Genomic DNA, 23,620 nt, shown 5'->3' with positions numbered 1-23,620 from the left:
TTTTTTTGTCGTTGGATTGTTCTGTACTATTTTTACACATTTTCTTATAAATATGTTTTAAGACTAAAGTACTATCAATGATAACTGCAAATTTTAGCGTATTTAATTGCAGTATTAATTTTATCTGAATTTTTAAATGAAATTAGGTTTAATGGTAAAAATCACCCGGTTCCGCAGTGCGCTCGTATGCTCTCACAGCGGGTGGTCCTTGGGATTTACCCTCATTTTAAGAAAATTTTGCTTAACAAAAATGTACGTTAAGGAACGAAGAACACGCAAGTTGTAAAACACAAAATGCATGAAAATAACGTTGAACAAATTTGGATAAGATGGCGGTAACTTGAGTGTTTTTAGATTTTATTAATTATTTTTAGTTTATTTAGCCAAAATTTTATTTTGGGAAGGTATATGTATGTGAGGCGCATAAAATAAAATGCTAATTAATTAGTGCAGTTAATTTCGTATTAATTAATTACGAAGTCAGAACTAAAAAACGCACTTTCTCTGAAGAAATATAACTTTTCGGATTCTTGATTTGCAAGATAAAGGAGGAACTCTCAATCTGGAAAATATGGTCGCAAGAGCCCGGAGATTAGTCGAAAGTTTGGACACTTTTAATGTTTATTTCAATTATAGGGTATACAATTTTTTTAAAATCATTTCAAAGAATGTAATTTTGTATGGCATAATACAAAATTCGAATGAAATCGGTCGAATAGTTTTCGAGAGATTAAATTTTTTGACACTTTTAATGTTTATTTTCTTTTTTACGTATTTCACCATATCTCCAGAAATTTTTTAAATGAATCGAAATTTTTTTTAAGATATAACATTCGTTAATATAAAGATAATTCCATGCAAAATTTAATTTTTAATAATTATTTATTATTTTTTAACATCTTATTTATTAATGATCCAAAAACTTCAGTTGTAAGGCATAAAAAATTTACATCATTTCAAAGAATGTAATTTTATACAGATTAATACAGAATTTGAATGAAATCGGTCGAATAGTTTTCGAGAGATTAAATTTTTGGACACTTTTTAATGCTTATTTTCTTTTTTGCGTTTTTCACCATATCTGTAAAACTTAAGCAAATCGAATTTTTTTTTAAATATAAAATTCGTTCATCCAAAGATAATTCGATTAAAAAAAATATTTCTAATAATTATTTACTATTTTTTTTAAACATTTTTCTTATTAATGATCTGAAAATTTCAATTGTGAGGTATACAAATTTTTACATCATTTCAAAGAATGTAACTTTATATGACAAAATACAAAATTTGAAGGAAATCGGACGTTCGTGAAAGATTAAATTTTTAATGTTAAGACTTTCTTAAAACTTGATAACACAGAAGCTATTCGACTGATTGCGCTCACACTTCATATTTTACCATTTAAAAATCTGAAATTATTTGACCAAATTTTCGACGATTCTACGTTCATTACACTTCCCAAAGTATGAGACCGTAAGCCCACTATGTGGATAATTAGTGAGAGAAGATCAATAAGTTACCATAGATACTGAAAGCATATTCTGCCTTCTTATCGGCTGGAGAATCAGTATTGAATACAGAAGCCATATCCAGGAAATCTTCAAAAGACCAGGTATCATCGTTGGTGGAGGAGAACAGTTCGCAAATCCTCTCCTTGAACGGATTGTTCTACAACAACAATCATTCATTGATATCAAAATATAGTATTTATTGCTTAAATAAGAGACGAAAAGTATTACGTAAACACCACTCTTAATATGCAGAGTGTCCAGCAGATCACTGGCTGATTTCAAAATTAAAAACCGCGAAAATGAAGGAAGAAGAATGAAACAAACGATATGTTTATTGTGAAATGTCTGAAAATTCAATGCAGAAATTTTCGAATTTAATTAAAAAGGTTGCCGATAGATGGTGCTTCAAGGCATTGATGACCAGATTGATCAGTTACAGCAGCGGTTCTTAACCTATGGGTCGCGACCAAAAATTGGGTCGTGAAACATATTTCTTGGGTCGCGCTGAGTCGAACCAAAAAAGTTAGTAATACACCAAATAATAAGTAATACCAACACCTCCTAGAAGAAGTCATTGTGGCTTACTCAGCCTAGGCTTAATGAGATACCTGGGTAACTCTATACCCTTAATCCTCGTTCATAATAATTAAAAAAGGCACATGACTCAAAAATTAGTTTAGCATATCAAGGTGCAAAATTAATATAAGTATAAAAGATACTTAGTAGTTAATGTTTAAAATAAAAAAGAAAAGAAAAAAGTAAAAAAGTATTTATCGATTCATTGTTTGTTACATAGACAAAATCTTGCTTCAAAAAAATTATCACCCGAATTATGTATCGTTTTGGATGAAATTGTTGCGGTAGTCAATTTTATCAAATCAAGAGCTCTTAGCTGTAGAATTTTCCGCGAACAGTGTTTCGAATCTGGTGCAGAATACGGACATTTATTATATTATTCTGAAGTTAGATGGCTGTCCCGGGGCAAAGTTGTTCAAAGAGTATTATCATTACGGACAGAAGTCGAATTATTTTTGAGAGAAAAGGAACACCCATTAGCATCTAAATTCTCCGAGTTGAAGTGGATTACTCAAGTTGCTTATTTGTCAGATATTTTATTTGCAATAAATAATCTAAATACGTCTATGCATGGACGTAATCATACTACAGTCAATTCGCTATAACTCGAAGTACGATAACTCGAATATTACTATAACTCGATTTTTTTATGAGGTCCCCGACCCTTTTATCTTCAATTTCATGTTAATTATTCGCGATTACTCGAATTTTACTCCCTTTAACTCGATTTTTTTTGGGATCTTTTAAAGTAAGAAAAAAAAACCTAGGAGCTGATATCTTGCCCCTTCCTTTGCAACACACACACAATATCTTTCCACTCTTCATGGAGAAGCTAAAGCTGTCCCTCTTGAAGTATGTGAGCAAATGGTTAAATGAAACGTTACCAAATTTACTTAAAGGATACAGTTAAAATGATGTTTTCAATATTGATGAAATGGGTTTATTTTTTAAATGTCTTCCAAATAAGACTATGATGTTTAAGGATGAAAACTACTCAGGGGGTAAAATGAGCAAGGAACGTTTGACTGTCCTAGTTGGAAGAAATGCGCTTGGGACAGAGAAATTGCCCTTAGTTGTTATCGGAAAATACCGAAATCCCCGATGTTTCAAGAATGTAAAAACGTATCCTTTGGATTACAAGTCTAACAAAAAGTTTTGGATGACATCAGTTTTATTTGAAGACTATGTAAAAAAATTGGATCGGAGATTCTTCGCCAAAAAAAAGTGATACTCTCTATGGATAAATGCACAACGCATAGTGATCTACCTAATTTGAAAGCAGTAAACTTGCAGTTTCTCCCGCCAAACACAACAGCAAAGTTGCAGCCGATGGACCAGGGTATCATAAAGTGCTTCAAACAGTCTTATTGTAAATGGCTTGTCAGAAAAATGATCTTAAATATTGTAAGCATTTAGAAGATTTGTAATTAATAAATAAGCATTAATTAAGTAATCCGACAATATTTTGAAAGTCCAAAACCGAAACTAACGGTAAGTCGAACTTCCGATATGTCGAAGTTTTTCGTCAGTCCTATCAGATTCGAGTTATCGCGAATTCACTGTATTATTGAATTAACTGAAAAAATTACATGTTTTAAAAATAAACTCAAATTATGGAGACATAAGGTTGAAGTAAAGAAACTTGCTTCATTCCCGACTCTTAATTTACTTGTTGAAGACAATAATATTGATATCACAGATTTTGAAATACAGAAAATTATTATTAATCATTTAGAAAAACTAATAGCAGACTTTGATCGATATTTCCCTGCAGACGATGTTTTCAAATATAATTGGGTTCGAATGCCGTTTAATTTTGATGTAAGTGATTTGCATGAGGAATTTGTTAATATTAATCAATTTCAAGAACAATTAATAGAAATACAAAGTGACCAAGCACTTCGATACAATTTCTACAAAAACACTGAATCTTTATGTGCTTTCTGGTTAAAATTAAAAACCGAAAAGCCAATAATTGTTAAAGAAGCCCAAAAAGTATTATTGCCCTTTTCAACAACATATATGTGTGAGGCTGGTTTTTCGGCTCTGTGTGTAATCAAAAACAATTACCGGAACAAGTTAAATTCTGAAATAGGTATAAGGTGCTCCTTAACAAGCATTCAACCGAGGTTTGAAGATCTTTCAAAATGTATTCAAGCACAAGGTTCTCATTAAAACTGTATGACTTGCATTTAAAATTTAAAAGACTTAACATATGTATTGATATTTCTTTTTTTTTTTAGGAATAAGTTAAAATGTCAATTATTTTCAAAAAGTTAAATATATTTTAATTTGGTCAATAAAAATTATTAAAAACACTTGATTATTAATTAAATTTTCTTTGGATCGAAAAGTACTTTTGTTTATCTTTATTATTAAAAAAATAAATAAAAAATTTGTAAGTTAAAAAAAAATCATCATCGTAGGATTGAAGATTTTTTAAAAATAGGATCTAAAATAAAGCAATGAAAAAATGTTGACTTTTTTTGGGTCGCGACATGAACATATTTCTCAAATTTGGGTCGCTGCTTAAAAAGGTTAAGAACCACTGAGTTACAGCATTAAACCGTGAAAGGAGTTTGTCCTACAGTTTACTACGAAGGTTTAAGTTATGAATTCCATTCAACTACATGTGTTTCTGGTACTGGAATATCAAAGTTTGATTTCAATTTTACGGTATTTGAATTGTTTTCAATAACTCTAGGCACAGTGCGTTCTGTTGGCAACATTTGTAACTAATTTCTAAAATTTTTGCATAAAATTTTTCCAGCTTTCACAATAGACAAAACGTTTGAATCATTCCTATATCATCATTTGTTTCAGCGATTTTGAAATCAGTCTTTCATTCAATGAACGCCCTGTAGGTATATTTTTAGAATTCTTGCCAAAATTGTAGAAAGAAAGCATAGATATTAATGCTCTCAAATTAAAATTGAAGCGAGGAAAAACAAAATCGATATCTAAATCCTTCACATCACAAGCGAGGAAGATGGGATGGAAAGCATCAAAACTAGATGGATTGTTAAATGGAAATTAGCGGCCTAAAGAGTTTCTACTCCCCATTTGTGTTTTCTCTGGCAATCAAACATGTTTTAGAGTTTTTAGCCTTCTCTTCCTCAATATGATTCGCCATCGCATTTGATTTTCCTTGCTTAAATATTAATTCTCGGTCCCACATACACACGTACTTTTTGAACTTCTTTTTTTAAAGGATTCTAAAAATGTATATTTAGAGTATTTATTGCGAAAGTTAAAAAGTGAGAAAAACATTTTCACCTTTAATATTATTATTTATTATTATTATTTCAACTATTATTTATTTCAATACAACATTTGGAAAAATTAAAATTCGCAGAAATTATAAAGGAAATTCTTTTTTTAGTTACACACTGTTTCTAACTTATCTCTTTTTATAAAATAGAATTAACTCTCATTCATAACTTATCTCTTTTATAAAATAGATTGAACTCTCTGTAAAGACTACTCCCTATTCTTACCTGTATATGTTTGATTTTTTTAACTTTCATTTTATCTCTGTGTTCTTTTTGTGTTAATATGCGTTTGTCATGTGTTTTCTTTGTTCGTTAATGTAATTTTGTTCCTTTTTACTCCTTGTTTATGTCCACTTAAAGCTGAACTTCGGATTAATATTTCCAATAAAGTCATATGTAACAACAACATAAAATAGGATTGTTTCAATGCAAAATTAAAGGTCTCAAATACATATATATTAACTTGTAAATAGGTATACTGTTCGAAAAAAGCAATTTTTAATTTTTCTATTCTCCAAAAAAAGATTGTTGAATGATTTCTTGATCGTCATTCCAAGTTTATTTGATCAGAATCGGCCGACTAGATGCTCCGATTGAATGTCTAAGCATCTTTATTATTTTTTTTCTTCCAATTTTAAAACTTATGCTAATTAAGCCCATAACCTAACACGCCTTAATAGAAAATATTATGAATCAACAAATTTCATTGATGCAAAATGATCATTGAAAATTTCGATTAAAAAAAGCACATGTGCGCCTGCAAAACTGTGAACGTCGTTTAACTATTTAAGATGGAATTGAAATAGTGAGTAAATCATATTATTTTGATTCAATCAAATGCCTTTAGCATTCCAATAATCCTAGCTTTCAAACTAGTGGTATAAACAATTTTGAATTGGAATGGTTTGCGCAACGAACTTAGCTGAGTTTTTTTTTTTTTTTTTTTTTTTTTTTTTTAAGGAAATAAACCTGATTTCTTTAACCTTCAAATTAATATAATTGAGACTTTTTTCCTATTACTTTTCATTTTAACTGCTAGTCGACTTTTAACAGCAATAAAAATAATAAATGGCTTTTAAATTTACTACAAATCCTCAGGCAGAAGAAAGAATAAAAAGGGGTAGAAGAATAAAGGAACGTACCTGGAACTCTGGCATTCTTTTTATGAGATCCACTGGTATCCTTGCATTCTTATCTTTGTTCAATATTCTTGGCTGTAGATTTTTAAACCTTTTAAATGCACTGAAATAAAAATAAAAAACAAACTAAAACATTGTAATATTTTTGCAATATGTTAAAAAATACGCTTTATATTAGCTTTAAAAATAATAACAAGCACAAAAAATGTACAAATATTTAAAAAAAAAATATGTAAAATATATCTATTAAATGAAGCAGATTCCATTGTATATAATGCAACCTATTTTTGCCTAGGAAGATCATAAAAGTTAATGTTCCCCAATTTCGTAACCATAGGACTGATAATGGCAATATGAGCAGCATTTCACAAGATTACTTCTCAGACAAGCTAGTGCCCATCCAGGGCTAAAGAGAATAGAAGGGCTAGTTCACTTCGCTCTTAGAGCTGAAGCTACGATTTACCTCCTCATGACGTCACTGTGTCCACAGATCTCGGAAGATCGCACGCAAAGATATTATGATAACTTTGCATCTTTCTCTTTGTAAAAATAAGTTAGACTTTTTCTGGTTATTAGCTTTCAAACTTTACGTAATTAACACATTATTTCCATTCATAAACATAGTTTAAAAAAACTTTCTTGGCCATTATATTAAAAAAATACCATTTTAAACTCATAAAATTATTTTACTAGTTGGCGAAAATGACACTATAAATACTTTATTTTAAAAAGTTCAGTTTTAACTTTAATAGTTAAGAAAAATGAAAGCATATATCGACACTTTTTTTATCTACATATTCTTTTATAACAATAAGTTGAGTTAAATTTAGAATCCCCGATTTTAAAATATGCCGTTAATAGCAATTTGTTCATATTTAATCATTAGGAAACATCAACCTTAAACGCTAATTACTGAAACAAAATAATAATTTAGGTTCATAATGACATTAAAAATTTTACAATTGTTTATAGATATTTAAATTTAAGATGATATAATTTATAGATATTTAAATTCAAGAGAATATAATTTTTAAAGAATCATAAATATTTAGAATAACTACATTAAAAAAATAAGTTATGAAATTAGGAGAATTTTAACTGTACACTATATATTGTATTTATACTTTTTACTTACGTTTTAATTTTCTTTGACTTCATCCATTTTTTAATTTTTTCACATGCCTTTCTTTTTGAAGTAACGAGGCGGTTTCTATTTAGATAACGAGTTTTTATAAAAGTTCTTAACGATAGAAAAAACGTATTGCTGTTTTATATTAACTGTGTTATTTCGGAATCCATTCTTTACATAGTTGTTCATTTACTTTAGGGAACACGCGGAAAATTATATTTTTTTCCTTTTGTTTTCCTATCAGCATTTTTGGCGCAAACTGGCATTTCGTTAATAGTTTTAAAATTTTGTAAATTCACGGCAAAAACTGAGGAAAGTCATTATAGAAAATAACAAATGTCTTAGAATATGTCACAAAAAGAAATGCTCCAATATTAGTTAGAGCTAGTAAGGCCGAAAGCTCTGTTCTTGAAGTAAAAGTACGAGCCTTGCGCCAAAGTGACGTCACTAGAGAAAATCGGAGGATTGCCGATGCGAGAGTTTCTTCAAAGGAGTAAACCAGACCTTCTATTCTCTTTAGTCCTGGTGCCCATCGATCTAAAGCAGAGTGGACTTCAAACTGCCATCGGGGATCGAACCACAGTCCGTAAGACAGAGGGCTCATTGTCTTAACTATGGTGATGGATCTTAGTTACTATAATGTTTAAAAAAATTTGCACATTTTTGATTTATACCTATTTGCGGGCCCAACATTGCTTTCTAGACAATTGAGGTATTGTATGAGTTTTGTCACATTTGAACAGTTAAAATAATGAGTTTTTTATCGCACTTGGCGCTATTTCGAGGGCTGTTTTTTTTTCAGTAATGGCTATTTTGTTGTGTTCACTAATAGCTAGGGTGTGTGTCGCAACGAGTGCTTGCGTCGTGGCCTGGTATTTCTTGGGAATAAAAGTGCTCAGTACAGCCGTGTAGGTAACCTATGCGGTCAGTCCTGTGCATTTAAAATGTTCCAGTTTAACAAATCACCCGCAGCGTATGAGGTACGGTCAGTTTTTAGTCGGTAAAAAACCTGTCTGCTGCGTACATTCACCAGTAGATTTGTGAAGTTTAGGAAGTACTAGTGTGCTGACAGGAAATTTTGGTACTTCATGACAATGAGTCTCTCCACAGATCAGATTGCACTCTTTTAGCTGAGAAGTTTGGGACTACCCCCAATACAGCCCAGACCTTGCGCTAAGTGATTTTTCATCTTTTCCGATGTTTCAAACATTATTTTGGCGACAGCCATTACAACGATTACGAAGACGTGAAAACGGTCGTGACCAACTAGTTATCGGAGCAGGCGGCAAGTTACTATGAAGAGGGTATTCTAAATCTAGTTGTAAGGAACGATAAGTTTTTAAACAAACTTTGCAGCTATTTTGAAAGAAAAAAAAAAGAGAAATGCATGTAGAGTAAAAAATTTAATTTGCTTCATGAAAATTCTCTTTCGTTTGGTTTTTTATTTTCGAACGGCCCATACTTTAAAAAAAAACAGCTCTCGAGTTATGTGACAGACCTATTTAAAGTAACACGTTATTTTTCAAATAGATAGATAACAGATACAAGATAACAGTTACAGAAAATACTGGTCATTTTTATTTTTAACCTTCGGTTTTATTGATTAAATATGCTCAAAAGTTAATAAGTTTTGTGTCGAATCGATACGATAAATCTTTAACAACATTTTTATTACATATCTTATTTTGCATTACATACATATTTTATCAGATTCGATTACGCTACTGAAAAATCCATACCAGTAGCAAAAAAAAAAGTTTGGTAAACTGTATACCTTTAAGATAATTCCCAGATTTAATTTTTCTCTATTTGAAGGAATAGTTGTTAATGCACATAATTGTGGCTCAACTTGCAAAAGTTGTTACTTATTTTAGATAATACAATGATTTATTTGTTGTTCTGTTTGAAGCAGGAGTAGCTCAATTAAGATAATTACACAGATTTAATTATCTTGTAATTATTCATAATTTTATTTGCTCCAATTAGACAATGCGCATATTCAATTATTATTTAAATTCAAGAAAACACAGATAACAATTTTTTTTTCTGAACTTGAAGTGGTTGTTGTTTAGTTAAAGTAATTCATACATTTATCTGTTGTAAATTTAAATAAATGATGAACAAACAATAAGATACTGATACAGAAATATAAAAAAAATTGAACTTACTATTGTATTTCACTCTCCGTCAGATATGTTAATTCCTAAAACAGAAAAAAAAGGAAGGATAAATTATTTTTCATTAGCATTGTTTAAAAGAATGAGCATTCAAATGTTTCGTAACAATGACATGAAAGAAAGAGAATGATTTAAGCCATTAGAAGAAGTAACACTTTATTTATTTTTTTAAAACAAAGTGGCGAAAGAGATATCTAAAATTTAATAACAATATTTATGCTCTAAAGCTCATAAAATTATTTTAAAGTTACCGTAGAACTCTGAAAAAAAAAAAAGATTTAAATCATGTCATAAAAACAACACTGACAAGCAAAGGAAAAATACTGTCATGAACTAACGTGTTGACTGAGAAACTAAGTGTTTTTAAGACATTCGGGGGGGGGGGAAGAGAGAGAATGCTTACTTTATAATATTGCAATTCAGATTTTGTCAGCTGGCTTTTACTGTTACCCATTCCATAAAATTTCTAAAAAACCTGAAAGAAATTAAAATTAAAAAAATTAAAATTATAAATGAGAAAATAATAAATTTAAATAAATATAATTTGGATTATTAGAGTGCGATTCTACTCAAATAGAGCTTACGAATTCATTTTATGTTCTGTTCATTCATATTGTATGTTGATAGGCAAGAATTTTCGCAAACTTTTAATGAAATTCATGAATAACTTTTCATGAAATATTCATCAAATTTTCGGTAAGATACATATAGTATATTTGGGAGAAATTTAACGAAGGAAACAATGATTCAAATAAACAATATTTTAGTCATAAAAAATTTCAATTGAGAGAGAGAGAGAGAAACGATAAATCTTAAACGCTCACTTTATACTTTAGTAAATAATGTAATGCAGTGAACATTTACTTAGATTTTAGTCATTTGGAACTTGGTGAAAGATATATATATAAAAAAAAAAAATATCAAACAGCAGCTGTCGCCACAGCAACGCATACAATGACGACGCATGCGCACTGTTTACTCTTACTCTTGAATACAGTTGAAAAGTCTGATGACGTTCATATAAAGTGCGCACGCCATCAAACCCAAAACAACACCCATTTTGCCAATGGGTAAAAACTTTCATAGTTCAATGCCACTAAAACTAACGGACGAAGAACTTTATTTAAATTAAGTTCAGTCAACTTCACAAACTAAAGAGTTAACAGACAAAACGAAGATTTGAGTGGCTTCTGCAGCCAATATAATTTTTCACATTTCACCGCAACGGAATCTTCTAATTAAAGTACTAATAAAGAAGGAAGAAAGTACAACTGTCATAATCTGAAAAAGCACTCCAAGTTTGAGTTTTAAACACATAATCATGTTATGTATTGCACAGAGCGTAGGGGTTCGTGTCGTTTGGAGGTGAATAAAACAGTCCTTAAGACTCCAAAAATTTATTATCAGATATTTCTAGAAAATACAGCGATTTTAGAACACATAATTTTTATAAAATTATACCCCTTGTAAATAAATAAAGAGTCTCAAATTTACGCGACTTCCCTACTTTCCACCCCCACCCTCGTTACCCCGGTTTCGACAAAAACTTGATTTGAAGAAACCATAGGTACAAAAGGTAGAGTACGAATATCGCGTAACCTTGAGACGCTTATTTTATTTACAAAGAATATAATGTTGTCTAAAATAGTTAATAACTATTTAACTCAAAGGACAAAAGTACTTTTTTTTGTTGTTGTCGTGGCACCGTGTTTGTATCATGCGACGTAAAATATCCGGATCATGGGTTGGAGTCCCCTTGCCTTCAAGATACTCGTTTGAGGTTCTCGTGGTCTTCTTCTCTATGTAAAGCAAATGCGGTTAGTTCCATCAAAAAGTCCTCCACGAAGGCAAATTTCTCCCAATAGTTGATCCAGGAGTTTCCTTGTCTTCTGGATTGGGTTCAAAATTACAAGGCTACGGAGTTGAACATTGGTAGTCGTAAACCAAAAATTGGGTCAGCTGTTTAACGACGGTTATAATATTATTAATATAATATTATTAGTCGATAAGTGGATTACAACCCCATGCAGATATTCACCTTCAACAAGACAGATGGCATTGGAAAAAGCTAAAGGTTTCCACTCACAACATGGCTTAGATGACAGTGAAGATTTAAAAGCATTGAAAGCAACTAACTGGAAAAAACAGGCATCTGACAAACTCGTTATAGTTTCTCTAAAGTAAGAACTCCCCTAGTCATTCGTCTGAATCCGTGGCGGTGACTATGGTAACGAGGTATAATTATTTCAAGTAGGGGTGTGAGGTCATTGTCTAGGACAGGTTTTGGTTCGTGTCGGAGAAAGAAAGAGAATATTTTTCTTCTGTCTATTGTGTTAGTCGTAGAGTGAAGAGAAGCTCCCCTCCCTGAAATGCGTTATTCTTGTTTCCATAGCAGTAGACTGCCTCAGACTTTGTGAAGGGGGGAGTTCTTAGAGTAGACAAACTACAGAACGGCTTCGGTTTACTCTGGACTATAGTGCCAAAAAGAAATATTAAAGCGTTCAAAAGAAGTGATGAGGGCCTTGATAGTCTGGTTGGTAGGGCATTGGGTCAATGTCCAAGAGGCCTCCATGTTCCAATAACAAGTGATATCTCTTGGGGTAACCGGGTTCAAATCCCAGTTATGACTGCTCTATACGAAATCCGCATGCGGTCTGCACCGACCACAGAGCTGATGTAAAATATCCTCAGTGACGTAAAATATCTGGATCATGGGTTAGAGTCTCCTTGCCTTCAGGCTACATGTGGGAGGTTTTTCTTCGTGGTTTTCCTCTCTATGTAACGCAAACGTTGGAGTTCCATCAAAAAGTCCTCCACGAAGGCAAATTTCTTCCAATACTTGATACAGGAGTTCCCTTGTCTTCTGAATTGTATTCAAAATTACAAGGCTACGGAGTTGAACATTAAAAGTCGTAAACCCAAAAATGGGTCGGCTGTTCAACGACGGTTATAAAAAAAAAAATAGAAGTGATGAAATAAACAAAAAGTGAATGTTCAAATTTCCGACCACTTTCTTCACTAAAACTATTGGTTCAGTCAGTTTGTAGAGAGGGCCAAAAATTGAAATCTTTTGGAAAAGAAAAGGTATATTATTCAGAGCAAATACGCTTCTGTGTCAGTTTTTTTCTTTTACTTAAAATACCGTCTGCATAAATTAATTAGCATATTTACAATCAACCTCCCGAACCATTGGGATGGTAGTGAGAAAATAATGAAACGAAAAAAGATAAAGCTGTTTTATTTTCGATTTCGTTCGTTGTACGCTTTAAAATGAGGCATGTAAAACGTTCAGCAATAAAGCAAAATTTTCGCCTTTATTTATCTAAGCTTTCGAAAGCCGATCGAGACATTTAAGACAGAAAAATACAGCCATTAAGATAAATTTTCTTTGTATATTTTAAGAGTGCTGAATCAACAATCATTTTGAATCAACGCAATTGAATGAAATCGCTAAGGATTTTCTTTTTTATGTTATGTACTTTAAGTGATAGGCCCTTATCACAAAGCTAAGGAATAGCGACACATTTAATAGTTATTGCCACACGAAATAGGCGTGCACGAGCTGTTGTTTTCGAAAGTGAAATAAGACAACTTTCGGGGAGAAAAAATAGTAAATAGCTATTTTAGTAAGATATTGAAATCTTTTAATATACATCCAATGTAGCCCGATTTTTCAAAAAGAATTAGAGCTGAAAATTATCGCAAAAACACTTTTTTCGAAAATGGAATAAGTTTCTTTCTAATTACCAAAGTGAAAGTAAATCCCTATTTGCTTTCTTAAATGACTGGATGACTTGAAAATAATACTCGCTACGTAACACTCTCTGACAGGGTACATAGCCAAATCTTTAAACAAAAAATAAGTACCTCGTAAGTACTTTTTAAGCACTCAAAATATTTTATGCACTACATACTTTAACAAAATTCAAAATAATTTTCAAAGACTTTATATGATCATGATAAAATAACTAGTTTCTGACAAAGAACGTTTTTCTTGATCGTATTAGCCATTATAAAATGATCGAGAGATTTTTCGATTCGATATCAGAGGGCGGAAAATGAAGCCCGAGATTAAGAATATCTTGCAAAATGCAGCAGAGTTGCACATGCGAGTGCAAGAATCTCAACAAATCCACCAACGCAAGCATTTCATCAAACATGTAAAATGATTGACGCTTTCATACGCTGTGGACCGACGGTACACCGAAATAAATTGTGGTTGAATGAATTGTGAAAACGTTGAACAATGTGAAAAATACGCTTTTGCGTAATACCTGGCGAAAATCGACATGGTAAAGAAAAAATCTCATTTTGGAAAAGGGAAAATTAATCACTTTTTAAAAACACCTAATGAAAAAATCACCCTTAAGGGCTTTTAAAAACAAAAATTGAAAATAAGCAGATTTAAGTACTTTTTAAAAACGCTACACACCATGTCTGATAAGTATCGATTCGTGATTTTCTTGTCCATGTAACGTAAATGCGGGTTAGTTGCATCAAAAGGTCCTCCACGAAGCCAAATTTCTCCCAATACTTGATCCAGGAGTTCCTTGCCTTTTTTATTAGGTTCAAAATTACAAGGCTACGAGCATTGGTAACCGTAAATCCTAAACTGCGTCGACAGTTCAACGACGGTTATAAAATAAAATACCTATCCCTTGCAGCATGCGAATTATTGGAATAATATAGTTATGAAATAAAATTATATATAAATATAATTATATAGTTATGAATATGATTGAAATATAATTTGTGCCAATAGTTATTGACGCAAAGGATGTATATTTTTATTTCTTTATTTTATTCTTTTTATTACTTTATTAATTTTATTATTTTATTCAAACCATTCTTATATTATACAGCTTTTTTTAAGGAGTATTAACGCTTAAAATAATATTTAATCAGGAATTATAAAAAAGCAGAAAGCAGAGCTAATAAAGCAGAATGTTTATATGTAATACCTTATAAAAAAATTGACAATTCTGAACCACTTCGCATCAAATTTAGCGTGAATACGCTTTAAGACATGGCTCAAAGACCTGACTGTCCACTTTAAAACTTTCTCTAACCACCGGTTCAAGCATTACATCACGCACTACCGGTCCCCCTAAGATGTGAAAAATATTTTATAATATGAGTGATTTTCTAGCTTAAAGCTGAAATCGATTAAAATTATTTATATGGCACATTCTTATGAATTCTTGGTCTCCTATGTTAGGTTTTATCACAAGTAAAATCAACGTTAATAATTTAATGTCAACGAATTCGTAATGAAACTCAACAAGGACTAATGAATGGGATACCTGCAAGTGACGTAGTGTGGGTATCTCGATCCTGATTGGTTGTTGAAACGTGGCATTTGTTTACGTTAGCAACCGTTCTTCTCATTCTATTTCAAGTAAGCCAAGCCCGTCAATTACCAATTTTCTTAAGTAATACAGCCTATATTCTTTCACAAATATTTCAATTCTTTCACTATGTATTTACGCAAAGACAGGCACAGAGCCATGTAGAGCCTACACAAACTTATTATGCATCGATGTCGCCAGGTTCACAAAAAAAAAAAAAAAATTATATCCAGGTTACAATAAAATACATAAATAAATCATAAATCTAAGTTAGGTAAAAGACGTTGATGAGAAAGAATTATATTTTCACAAAATCGATGTGCGATACGGCTATGTATTTAATTAACTTCTCGTTAACCAACATTCTAAATTATGCAGAGAAGCTTAGTTCAACTTTAATACGCCATTTTGTTGATAAAGATTAGCTGGCTCTGAACGTCACATGGGTGGGTATCGGTTGTCTTCTTCTTAGAGTACAAGTAACCAATTGAACCCAGTGGCAGAGCTGCATCGCTCCCAAAGCGCGGAGGTAGCGGGTTCGAATCCCTCTGTTGGCTAGGATGTATCTTCGTGCTGTCCTTCTCTGTAGTGTGCAATCGGTCCTTTTATGGACAAAGGTTTAGAAGCCTAAATTGTTGTTGTTGTAGTTAATTTACGTCGCACTAGAGCTGCACGATGGGCTATTGGCGACGGTCTGGGAAACACCCCTGAGGATAATCCGAAGACATGCCATCACAATTTTGATCCTCTGCAGAGGGGATGGCACCCCCGCTTCGGTAGCCCGACGACCTGCGCGCGAAGTCGAGCACTTTACGGTAGCACAGTTTGACGCGGACCCATACCGCACACCCTCGGTCCCAACGCAGACTGATCCAAGTAGTCACCCACCCGCACACTGAACGTAGCCAGCGATGCTTGATTTCGGTGATCTGCTGGAAACCGTGTCTTAACGATCTGTCCACTGCGGGACTGAGAAGCCTAAATTGAGCAAACAAGACTACAAATGTATGTAATTCCAATAAGCAATAAACCAACTGAACTATTAAGGCTTGGAAAAAATATAATAAATTTTGAATATCACATTTTTAATTATACCGTATGAGTGTACCGTATGTGTCTATATTTTAGTAAACTCAACCTGTTACGCAGAATATGGTAAATCTAATAGTATAAAGCGTAACCAGAAATTGCGACCCAACGACTCGTTGGGTCGCAATTACACAATCGTTTTTAACACTATTCTTGTGCACATAGATCATAATACAATATTTTAATCCGATCATTCAAACGGTACGTTTTCTAGAAGGTCATGTGTCTGCGAAGTTATAGTCTTAAGTTCATAATCATCGTGTATATAAAAAGCAAACGAGAGGGTCATTAACCTATGAAAGACAATCTATCAGAAGAATTGACGGGTAATAGTCCTACAGTATTATGTTATGATGTCAGCAGATTACGAGGAAACGAGTGATATCATAAATTTTCCCTCACGTTGTCAAAGTTATAACAAATAAGAGAGAAAAACAATTACCCAGTGACATATGAAGGAAAAAAGAGTTTTGTTTTGCTCGTGTCTGTGTCCCAAGTAAATATTTATTTATTTTATTTGTGGATAAAAATAATTACTTTGCAGAGAATATAGTTAAAATAGTTGAATCTCGAATAAAAATTGAATGTCAGTTTATGAACAGATAGAAGCATTTCGTTATTATATTTAGTTTTCGTAACATTTTTTATTTGTACAAGCGATGAAATATTTTACAGCCTTATTAAATTTTCTTTTCACTACAATAATTTATTTTGCCAAGTTTTCAATTTAATTCCATATGAGTAATTTAAGAATATGGAAATAACTGTTTAAAAAAAGACATAGGATTTGATTTCGTTTTTCAAATTCTGTTTTGGAAATTCTTTTTTTAAACAATAAACTGATTTATCCGAATAAATTCGTAATGTGATGTGTTCAATCTAATTAATTCTAGTTTTTCAATTTAAGATAAATGGAAGGTTTGGAAGGTAATGGAAGGTTTTCACTTACCTTCTATTATGGACCACCTTTTTTAATTGCGAATAAACATTTATTGTTTCTATACTACAAGGTGATAAAAAGGATGAATATATATAAAATGAAATGATTCATGATATTTAAACAGGTGATGAAAGATACTGACAGTTAATTGCGGCAAGCCGCATCTTCAGTTCCATATTAACAATTAATTTTAAGTTTTAGAAAACTAAAGTTATTATTTTCCTCTCTGCTCGCAGCGCCATCTGGAGACAGTTTTTACCATGAGGGCTTGAGACATGATGATTCATAATTCCATTTGCCTACATTACTTTGTACATTTTTTAAAATTAGTATTTTTTTTTCGTTGAAAAGATATTAAAAGTTAGCAGCTCTTTTGACAAGGTTGTCACGGGTCCTATTAATTTATAATAGTGGTATTAAATTGACGCTAGACGAATTTAGATGCTTACAAAAAACTATCTTTCAGTGTTCTGAATGCGAAGAGACGCCTGAAAAGTTTCAACTGCAGTATACGCAGCCACCCCGACAGAGAAGCATCTTAATAACTAAGTTTATAATGTTTAAATATGTAAGAAAAGGTAAGTAAGCACGGAATTTCTTGTTAAATTTAGGTCGAACATTAAAAATGCGCATTTCGAATTGCGTCCAGAATAAGAAATTCTCCGACACACTGTTTTTTCGGCCAAAATAAAAACGCAAAGAGAAAATTTTATAAGTGCGGAGAGATTTACAGAATCCGCACATTCAATTTAAAGCTTGCGGACAAGAGTATAAACAAGAGTCGTGATGGCTCAGGGCAGTGTTTCCCAAAGTGTGGTACGCGTACCCCCAGGGGTACGGGAACAGTTTAGAGGGGGTACGCGTTCTTACGCGAAATATCTTGAAAATAACGAAAATTTCAAAAATTTATATTTAAAAACAAAGCTAGCCATGAAAATTTACGATTACGTATTTTTCTATTGGCTATTTTTTGCAGAGTTATCAGTTAATATTTAGTGGTGTTAACAGCCAATTGTGATTTTTAACTTTTGTGCAATTTTTTTTATTGTAAAAAATACATTCATTTTTTTTACCAGTGGTACACAGCGTTACGAAAAATTTAGTACACAAAAGACATAATTTTGGGAAACACTGGCTCAGGGGATAGAGTGTTCGCTTTCCGATAAGGTGGACCGGGTTCGAATCCCAGTGATGGCTGATCGATACGAATTCCGCACCCGACTCGCACCGACCACGATGCTGACGTAAAATATCCTCAGTGGTAGACGGATCATGGGTTAGAGTCTCTTTGCCGCGTTAACTGTGGTAAGATTTCGCGATTCCCTTCTCCATGCGTAACGCAAATGCAGCAAGTCCTCCACGAAATCAAAATTTCTCCCACTGTTTGTTCCAGGAGTTTTCTTGTCGTCTGGATTGTGTTCAAAATTACAAGGCTACCGAGTTGAACATTAGTAGTAGTAAACTCAAAATTGGGTCACCTGTTCAACGACGGTTATAAAATAAAAATGATCTCTCGAATGAATGGTGCTGCCATCTATCTGGGAGGTTCTAAGGTAAGTCGCTCTTCCACTCTAGAGTGCTAGACCAGCACCTCCCAGATAAGAGAAGGCCTCTGCACGGGTTACCATAAACGAGAAATCCGATCTTTTTGTATTCCGAATGTAGTGACATCTTACTTATTTTTTCTTCACTGTAGCCCTTCACAGTAGGCCGAACGTACAAACTTTGGAGCGCTCTCTTGACCAAACTGTTGGTACCATATTTTCAGAATTGCGACTGATCAGGAAAAGAACGTCTGGCGAGTTCTATACTATCATAAAATTTATAATCGGTAAAAGCATCCAGACATAGAAAAAATCATCAAATTACACCGAATAATTATAATTAATAATATTGGGAGGACGGGATAACCTGGTTGGTAGGGCACTAGGCCCATGTCCAAGAGCTCGTGGGTTCGATACCAGTCGATCGAAGACTCCCCGCGTAGTAAATGGTGACTGATCCACGTTAAATCTGTCGAGTCGCAAAGTCCTCCATGTTTCCATAACAAATCTATACCTCTGGGGGTACTAATCCAGGAGTTTTCTTGTCTTCTGGATTGGTTCAAAATTATAAATCTATGGAGTTGAACATTAGTAGTCGTAAACCTAAAATTTTGTCGGCAGTTCAACGACAGTTATATATTATAATTGAGAGGTTTTCATTGTTTTCCTCACCATGTAACGCAAATGCAGGTTAGTTCCATCAAAAAGTCCCCCACAAAGGCAAACATCTCCCAATACTTGATACAGGAGTTCACTTGTCGTCTGGATTGGATTCAAAATTACAAGTCTACGGAGTTGAACATTGGTAGTAGTAAACCCTAAATTGGATACGCTGTTCAACAACGGTCATAAAAAAAAGTATAAACAGTTCAAAATTCGCGTTTAAGAAATTACTAGCAGAGTTTATAGCAGAATGGAAAATGACATCGTTGAGTCGAATTTACAAAAAAGCATTTATTAAGCAAGAAAATAAAATATTAATTGTTAAATACACATAACTTCTGGAAATCGCAATCAACGAAAATACTCTGATTAACTCAAATCTTCAATGCTTTATCTTTGGCTACTCTTCGTTTTACTGTCGGTGAGCTTTTAATTGTGGACAAAATACTAATGGATACAGCTAACATTGAATAACTTATCAGAAAGCATTCATGAGAGAAAGATAAAACCACAATTATAATTTATTTTTACTGTACGAATTAAACTTTAAAATACACGAAAAAAGAAACTCGTTTTTTTAAAGCATAAGAATTTAAACCATCTTTTCTGAATGTCTTTCGTCTTTCTCCCTTTGTTCTGTTAGTCTACGACCTCGATCTTTCATTTCTTCAATTGAGTGTTTGAAAAAAAAATTTAATAAAGCTCAAAATGAACTTTATTAAAATTAATGTTTCAAACAATTGACATAGCTGAAAATGCGCCTTTTCAATATTGGACCAAAATATTTCACCCAACCAAAGTTTTTAGCATCTACCCAACGCTTGAAAAAGGGCAGTTCGAAATCAGTAATAAAATTATGTTTTTATTTAAACGCAACTACCCCTTTTCTTAATATTTTTTCTTAGTGAGCATTTTAAGCTTTGTTCATTTTTCCCCAAACATATCAAGCTATGTCCATTTTCGTAATATGCGTTTTGAGCTAAGCATTTTTTTTTTCCAAACGTGCATACGTTCATTTTCTTAAACACGCTCATCAATGTCCATTTTCCTAAACACGCACATTAGGCTATGTCCTTATTAAACACGCATATCAAATTATGTCCAACTTCTTGGACTCGCATATCAAGTCATGTCTATTTTGTTAAATACGCGTACTAAGTTATGTCTATTTTATTAAATATGCATATCAAGTTATGTCTATTTTATTAAATATGCATATCAAGTTATGTCTATTTTATTAAATATGTATATCAAGTTAAGTCTATTTTATTAAATATGTATATCAAGTTAAGTCTATTTTATTAACACTAGGTTGCCCAAGGAAGTCATTTTGACTGCTTTTTAATTTCAATTTGAAAAACAATTATGTATATAATGACACAATTTCTTAGAACTTTGGGACATTTTGTACAACATGTAATTTTTTCTACTGTTAATATTTACTAATAACTTGTTATATAACTGTAAATAATATAAAAAATATTAAAAATTAGTTTTTAACAAATTTCTTTACACATTAGTTATTCTTTCACAATCCAGTTATTTTGACTGCTTGCAATATAGATATATACTAAGTTTCAGTCTTTCTAGTGTTAAATACGCATATCAAGTTAAGTCTATTTTATTAAATACGCATATCAAGCAATGTCTATTTTATTAAACGCGCAAATCAAGTTATGTCCATCTTCTTAAACACGCATAAAAACTATGCAGATTTTCTTAAATGAGTATTTTGAGCAACGTCCAAAATAAAAATAAAAAGTAGTCAACTTGTAAGATTCAAAAGCAATGTAAACAAATGTTGCATGCTCATATTTATATCTCTTCGTAAAGAGGCTTGGTAGGTATTTGTTCACCGATTGACAAGATGAGCATATCTAATCAGACGTTATCAATTCATACTTTTCAATTTGATATTGATTTTGCAATTTAAATACAGAGACAATAACACGGATGTAATATTTTGCAACCAATAAACTCTTTGCTGATTGTGTACTGCTGCCAAGCAGTTTCATTTCTAAATTCAGAGCGAAAAAGTTATGAAAAAAATATTTCAGTAATAGTGATTGTAGAGGTTGATAACATAGCAGCCGGTACGGTTAAATAACACTAAGCAAGGGGTATTTAATTTTACCAATTTTCTGGGTTTACGACTGTTAATGCTCAACCCGTAGCTTTGTAATTTTGAATCCAATCCAGAAGACAAGGGAACTCTTGAATATTGGGAGAAATTTGCCTTTGTGGATAACTTTCTGAAGGAACCAACCCATATTTGCGTTACATGGGGAGGAAAACCCCGAAAACCTCCCACGGTCAGCCGTAACCTCCGAGAAGATAGAAGGCCATGACGGCTACCGCCGAATCTTTGATGACTCATAGCTAGTCGTCCGCCTTCCATCAAGTGTAATCTCGACCGCAGCAACTTTGCAATGCGCGTTGTTTACTTATGTATACAGTGCGATAAATACGATCATTTTCGAGCGAATTATCTAATTTCTTGTTATAATTTTTGAGTTTCTTTTGTAAAACTTTCTTATTGTTTTGTTTACATTTTTATATTGTTGAAATTTCACAATTATTACTGTTTTTAAACATCGTTAAAAGATTTTAGTGTTAGCAATGCCGGACCGTTGTTGTGTGCCTGCTTGCAAGTCTAATTATACATCAAAAGCTGCTAGTGTCGAGTATGTCAGTGTTTTTAAATTTCCTAGAAATGAGGAAAGGAAGAAATTGTGGCTACGTAAAATCCCTCGGCAAAACTTTACACCATCTAAACATTCAGTGGTGTGCGAAAAGCATTTCCAAAATCATATGATCATCAGGGAAGAAGATTTTACAGACTCCAAAGGAATCACTCATAAAATAAAACGAGAACGCCCTATTTTAACTGAAGATGCATATCCATGCATATTTGATGGATGTCCCCCTTATTTGAGTGAAATAAAAACTACTCAGAGATCCAGTAGAGATGAAAAAAGACTCAAAATGGACAGTGAGATGATTTCATCATTTGTGAAAGATGATCAGATTTCTAATTTTAAGGAATTTGTGAATGAATTTTCTGCAAAGATGGAAAACTTCTTGCGTAGAGAAAATCTGCTTGTTTACCAAGCTGAGTCAAAATTTTTTGTTCTTTATATGAGTTATGATCCTTCTCCAGTTGTGCTAAAAAGTATTATAGTTGATGATAATATGAATATAAATATATAATACATAATGCAAGATCATTTGGATCTTAAAAAGCACCTGCACCATATTTTAAACAGCTCGACTAAAGTAAGTTTATGGAGTGAACTAGAAAATGTATGCAGTTTTATTTATAATTTTTCTGTGGAAAATAATGTCGAATCCTCCAAGGATATGTATTCTGCCGCTGTTGAAGTATGGGATCAGTTTGTGCAAGCAGAAGCATGTGAGGAATTTTCTTTTGAGGTGTTCGTTTCGGAGCAGTTAAAGCTTCACAAAAAATCACCAAATAGTCGAAGGTATAGTCCTCACTTGACAACGCTAGCCTATTCTTTGTACATTAAATCGGCTGCCTGCTACGAAGAGCTTCGTCAAAGCCAGATAATTTATTTGCCATCTATTAGACATCTAAAACGATTAACTTCCTTCCTCAGCTTATCACCATCTACAAACAATGTTAATAATGTTAGTTACTTAACAAAAAAATGCCAAAGCCTTTTAGCTCATGAGAAAACTGTAAGCTTATTAATTGATGAAGTACATGTAAAACCTGCAATTTCTTACAAGGGCAAAGCTTTGTATGGTTTTGCTGAAAATGCTGTTAATACTGAGGCAACATCAGTTCAAGCTTTCATGGTTTCTTCAATATTCAGTACATATAAAGATATAATTGGACTAGTTCCGGTGAAAAACATGAGTGCTTCAGATTTGACCAATTTTACCAAAACTGCTCTCTCGGTGTTGCATGGTTCATCATTCAATGTGCTTACTGTCATATCAGATAATAATAGAATTAATCGAAATATGTTTCAACATTTAAAACTTCAAGCTGAGGATTCAGTTTGTATTAAAAATCCTGTGGATAATTCTCGTCCCCTATTTCTCTTATTTGATTCTGTGCACATCGTAAAATCCATACGAAATAATTTACTAAATCAGATAGATTCAGAAAAGACATTTGTGTGCCCAGATTTTGAAGATTTTACCAAAATCGTGAATGTGAAATTTTCGTTTTTACGAAAAGTTTTTAACATTGAACGAAACTC

General features: G+C 32.5%; 2 protein-coding genes across 5 annotated transcripts in view; one reads left to right on the top strand and one right to left on the bottom strand.

The window, feature by feature from the left end:
• LOC107441597 (calcium and integrin-binding protein 1) overlaps window positions 1-23,620 on the bottom strand; it is a 36,074-nt gene that overhangs the window by 5,107 nt on the left and 7,347 nt on the right. For 2 of the 4 annotated variants that reach the window (XR_015435949.1, XM_043055779.3), the window contains exons 2-5: window positions 10,208-10,279; window positions 9,796-9,830; window positions 6,502-6,601; window positions 1,521-1,668 (exon numbers count right to left, since the gene is read on the bottom strand). Coding sequence is in view for 2 of the 4 variants with exons in the window: in XM_043055779.3 (XP_042911713.1) it covers window positions 1,521-1,668; window positions 6,502-6,601; window positions 9,796-9,830; window positions 10,208-10,258 (334 nt within the window). In the remaining 2 variants the exon portion in view is untranslated. Of the gene's footprint in view, window positions 1-1,520; window positions 1,669-6,501; window positions 6,602-9,795; window positions 9,831-10,207; window positions 10,280-17,190; window positions 17,368-23,620 lie in introns of those variants that run through there. The other 2 variants (XR_015435950.1, XM_087169414.1) reach the window with 2 other exon arrangements.
• On the top strand, window positions 21,865-22,598 carry LOC147806543 (uncharacterized). The gene has a single exon (XM_087149670.1). It carries the CDS (start codon window positions 22,008-22,010, stop codon window positions 22,596-22,598), a length of 591 nt encoding a protein of 196 aa, XP_087005796.1. The 5' UTR covers window positions 21,865-22,007.

This window comes from Parasteatoda tepidariorum, chromosome 8 (assembly GCF_982258835.1).
Source record: "Parasteatoda tepidariorum strain Cologne lab strain chromosome 8, Ptep-v5.0, whole genome shotgun sequence".
Taxonomy (NCBI): Eukaryota; Metazoa; Arthropoda; class Arachnida; order Araneae; family Theridiidae; genus Parasteatoda; species Parasteatoda tepidariorum.
This window is presented reverse-complemented; position numbering and strand designations above follow the sequence as displayed.

Excerpts from the sequence above, each read along its gene's own strand:
- LOC147806543 (XM_087149670.1), top strand. The coding sequence starts at position 22,008 with ATGCCGGACCGTTGTTGTGTGCCTGCTTGCAAGTCTAATTATACATCA.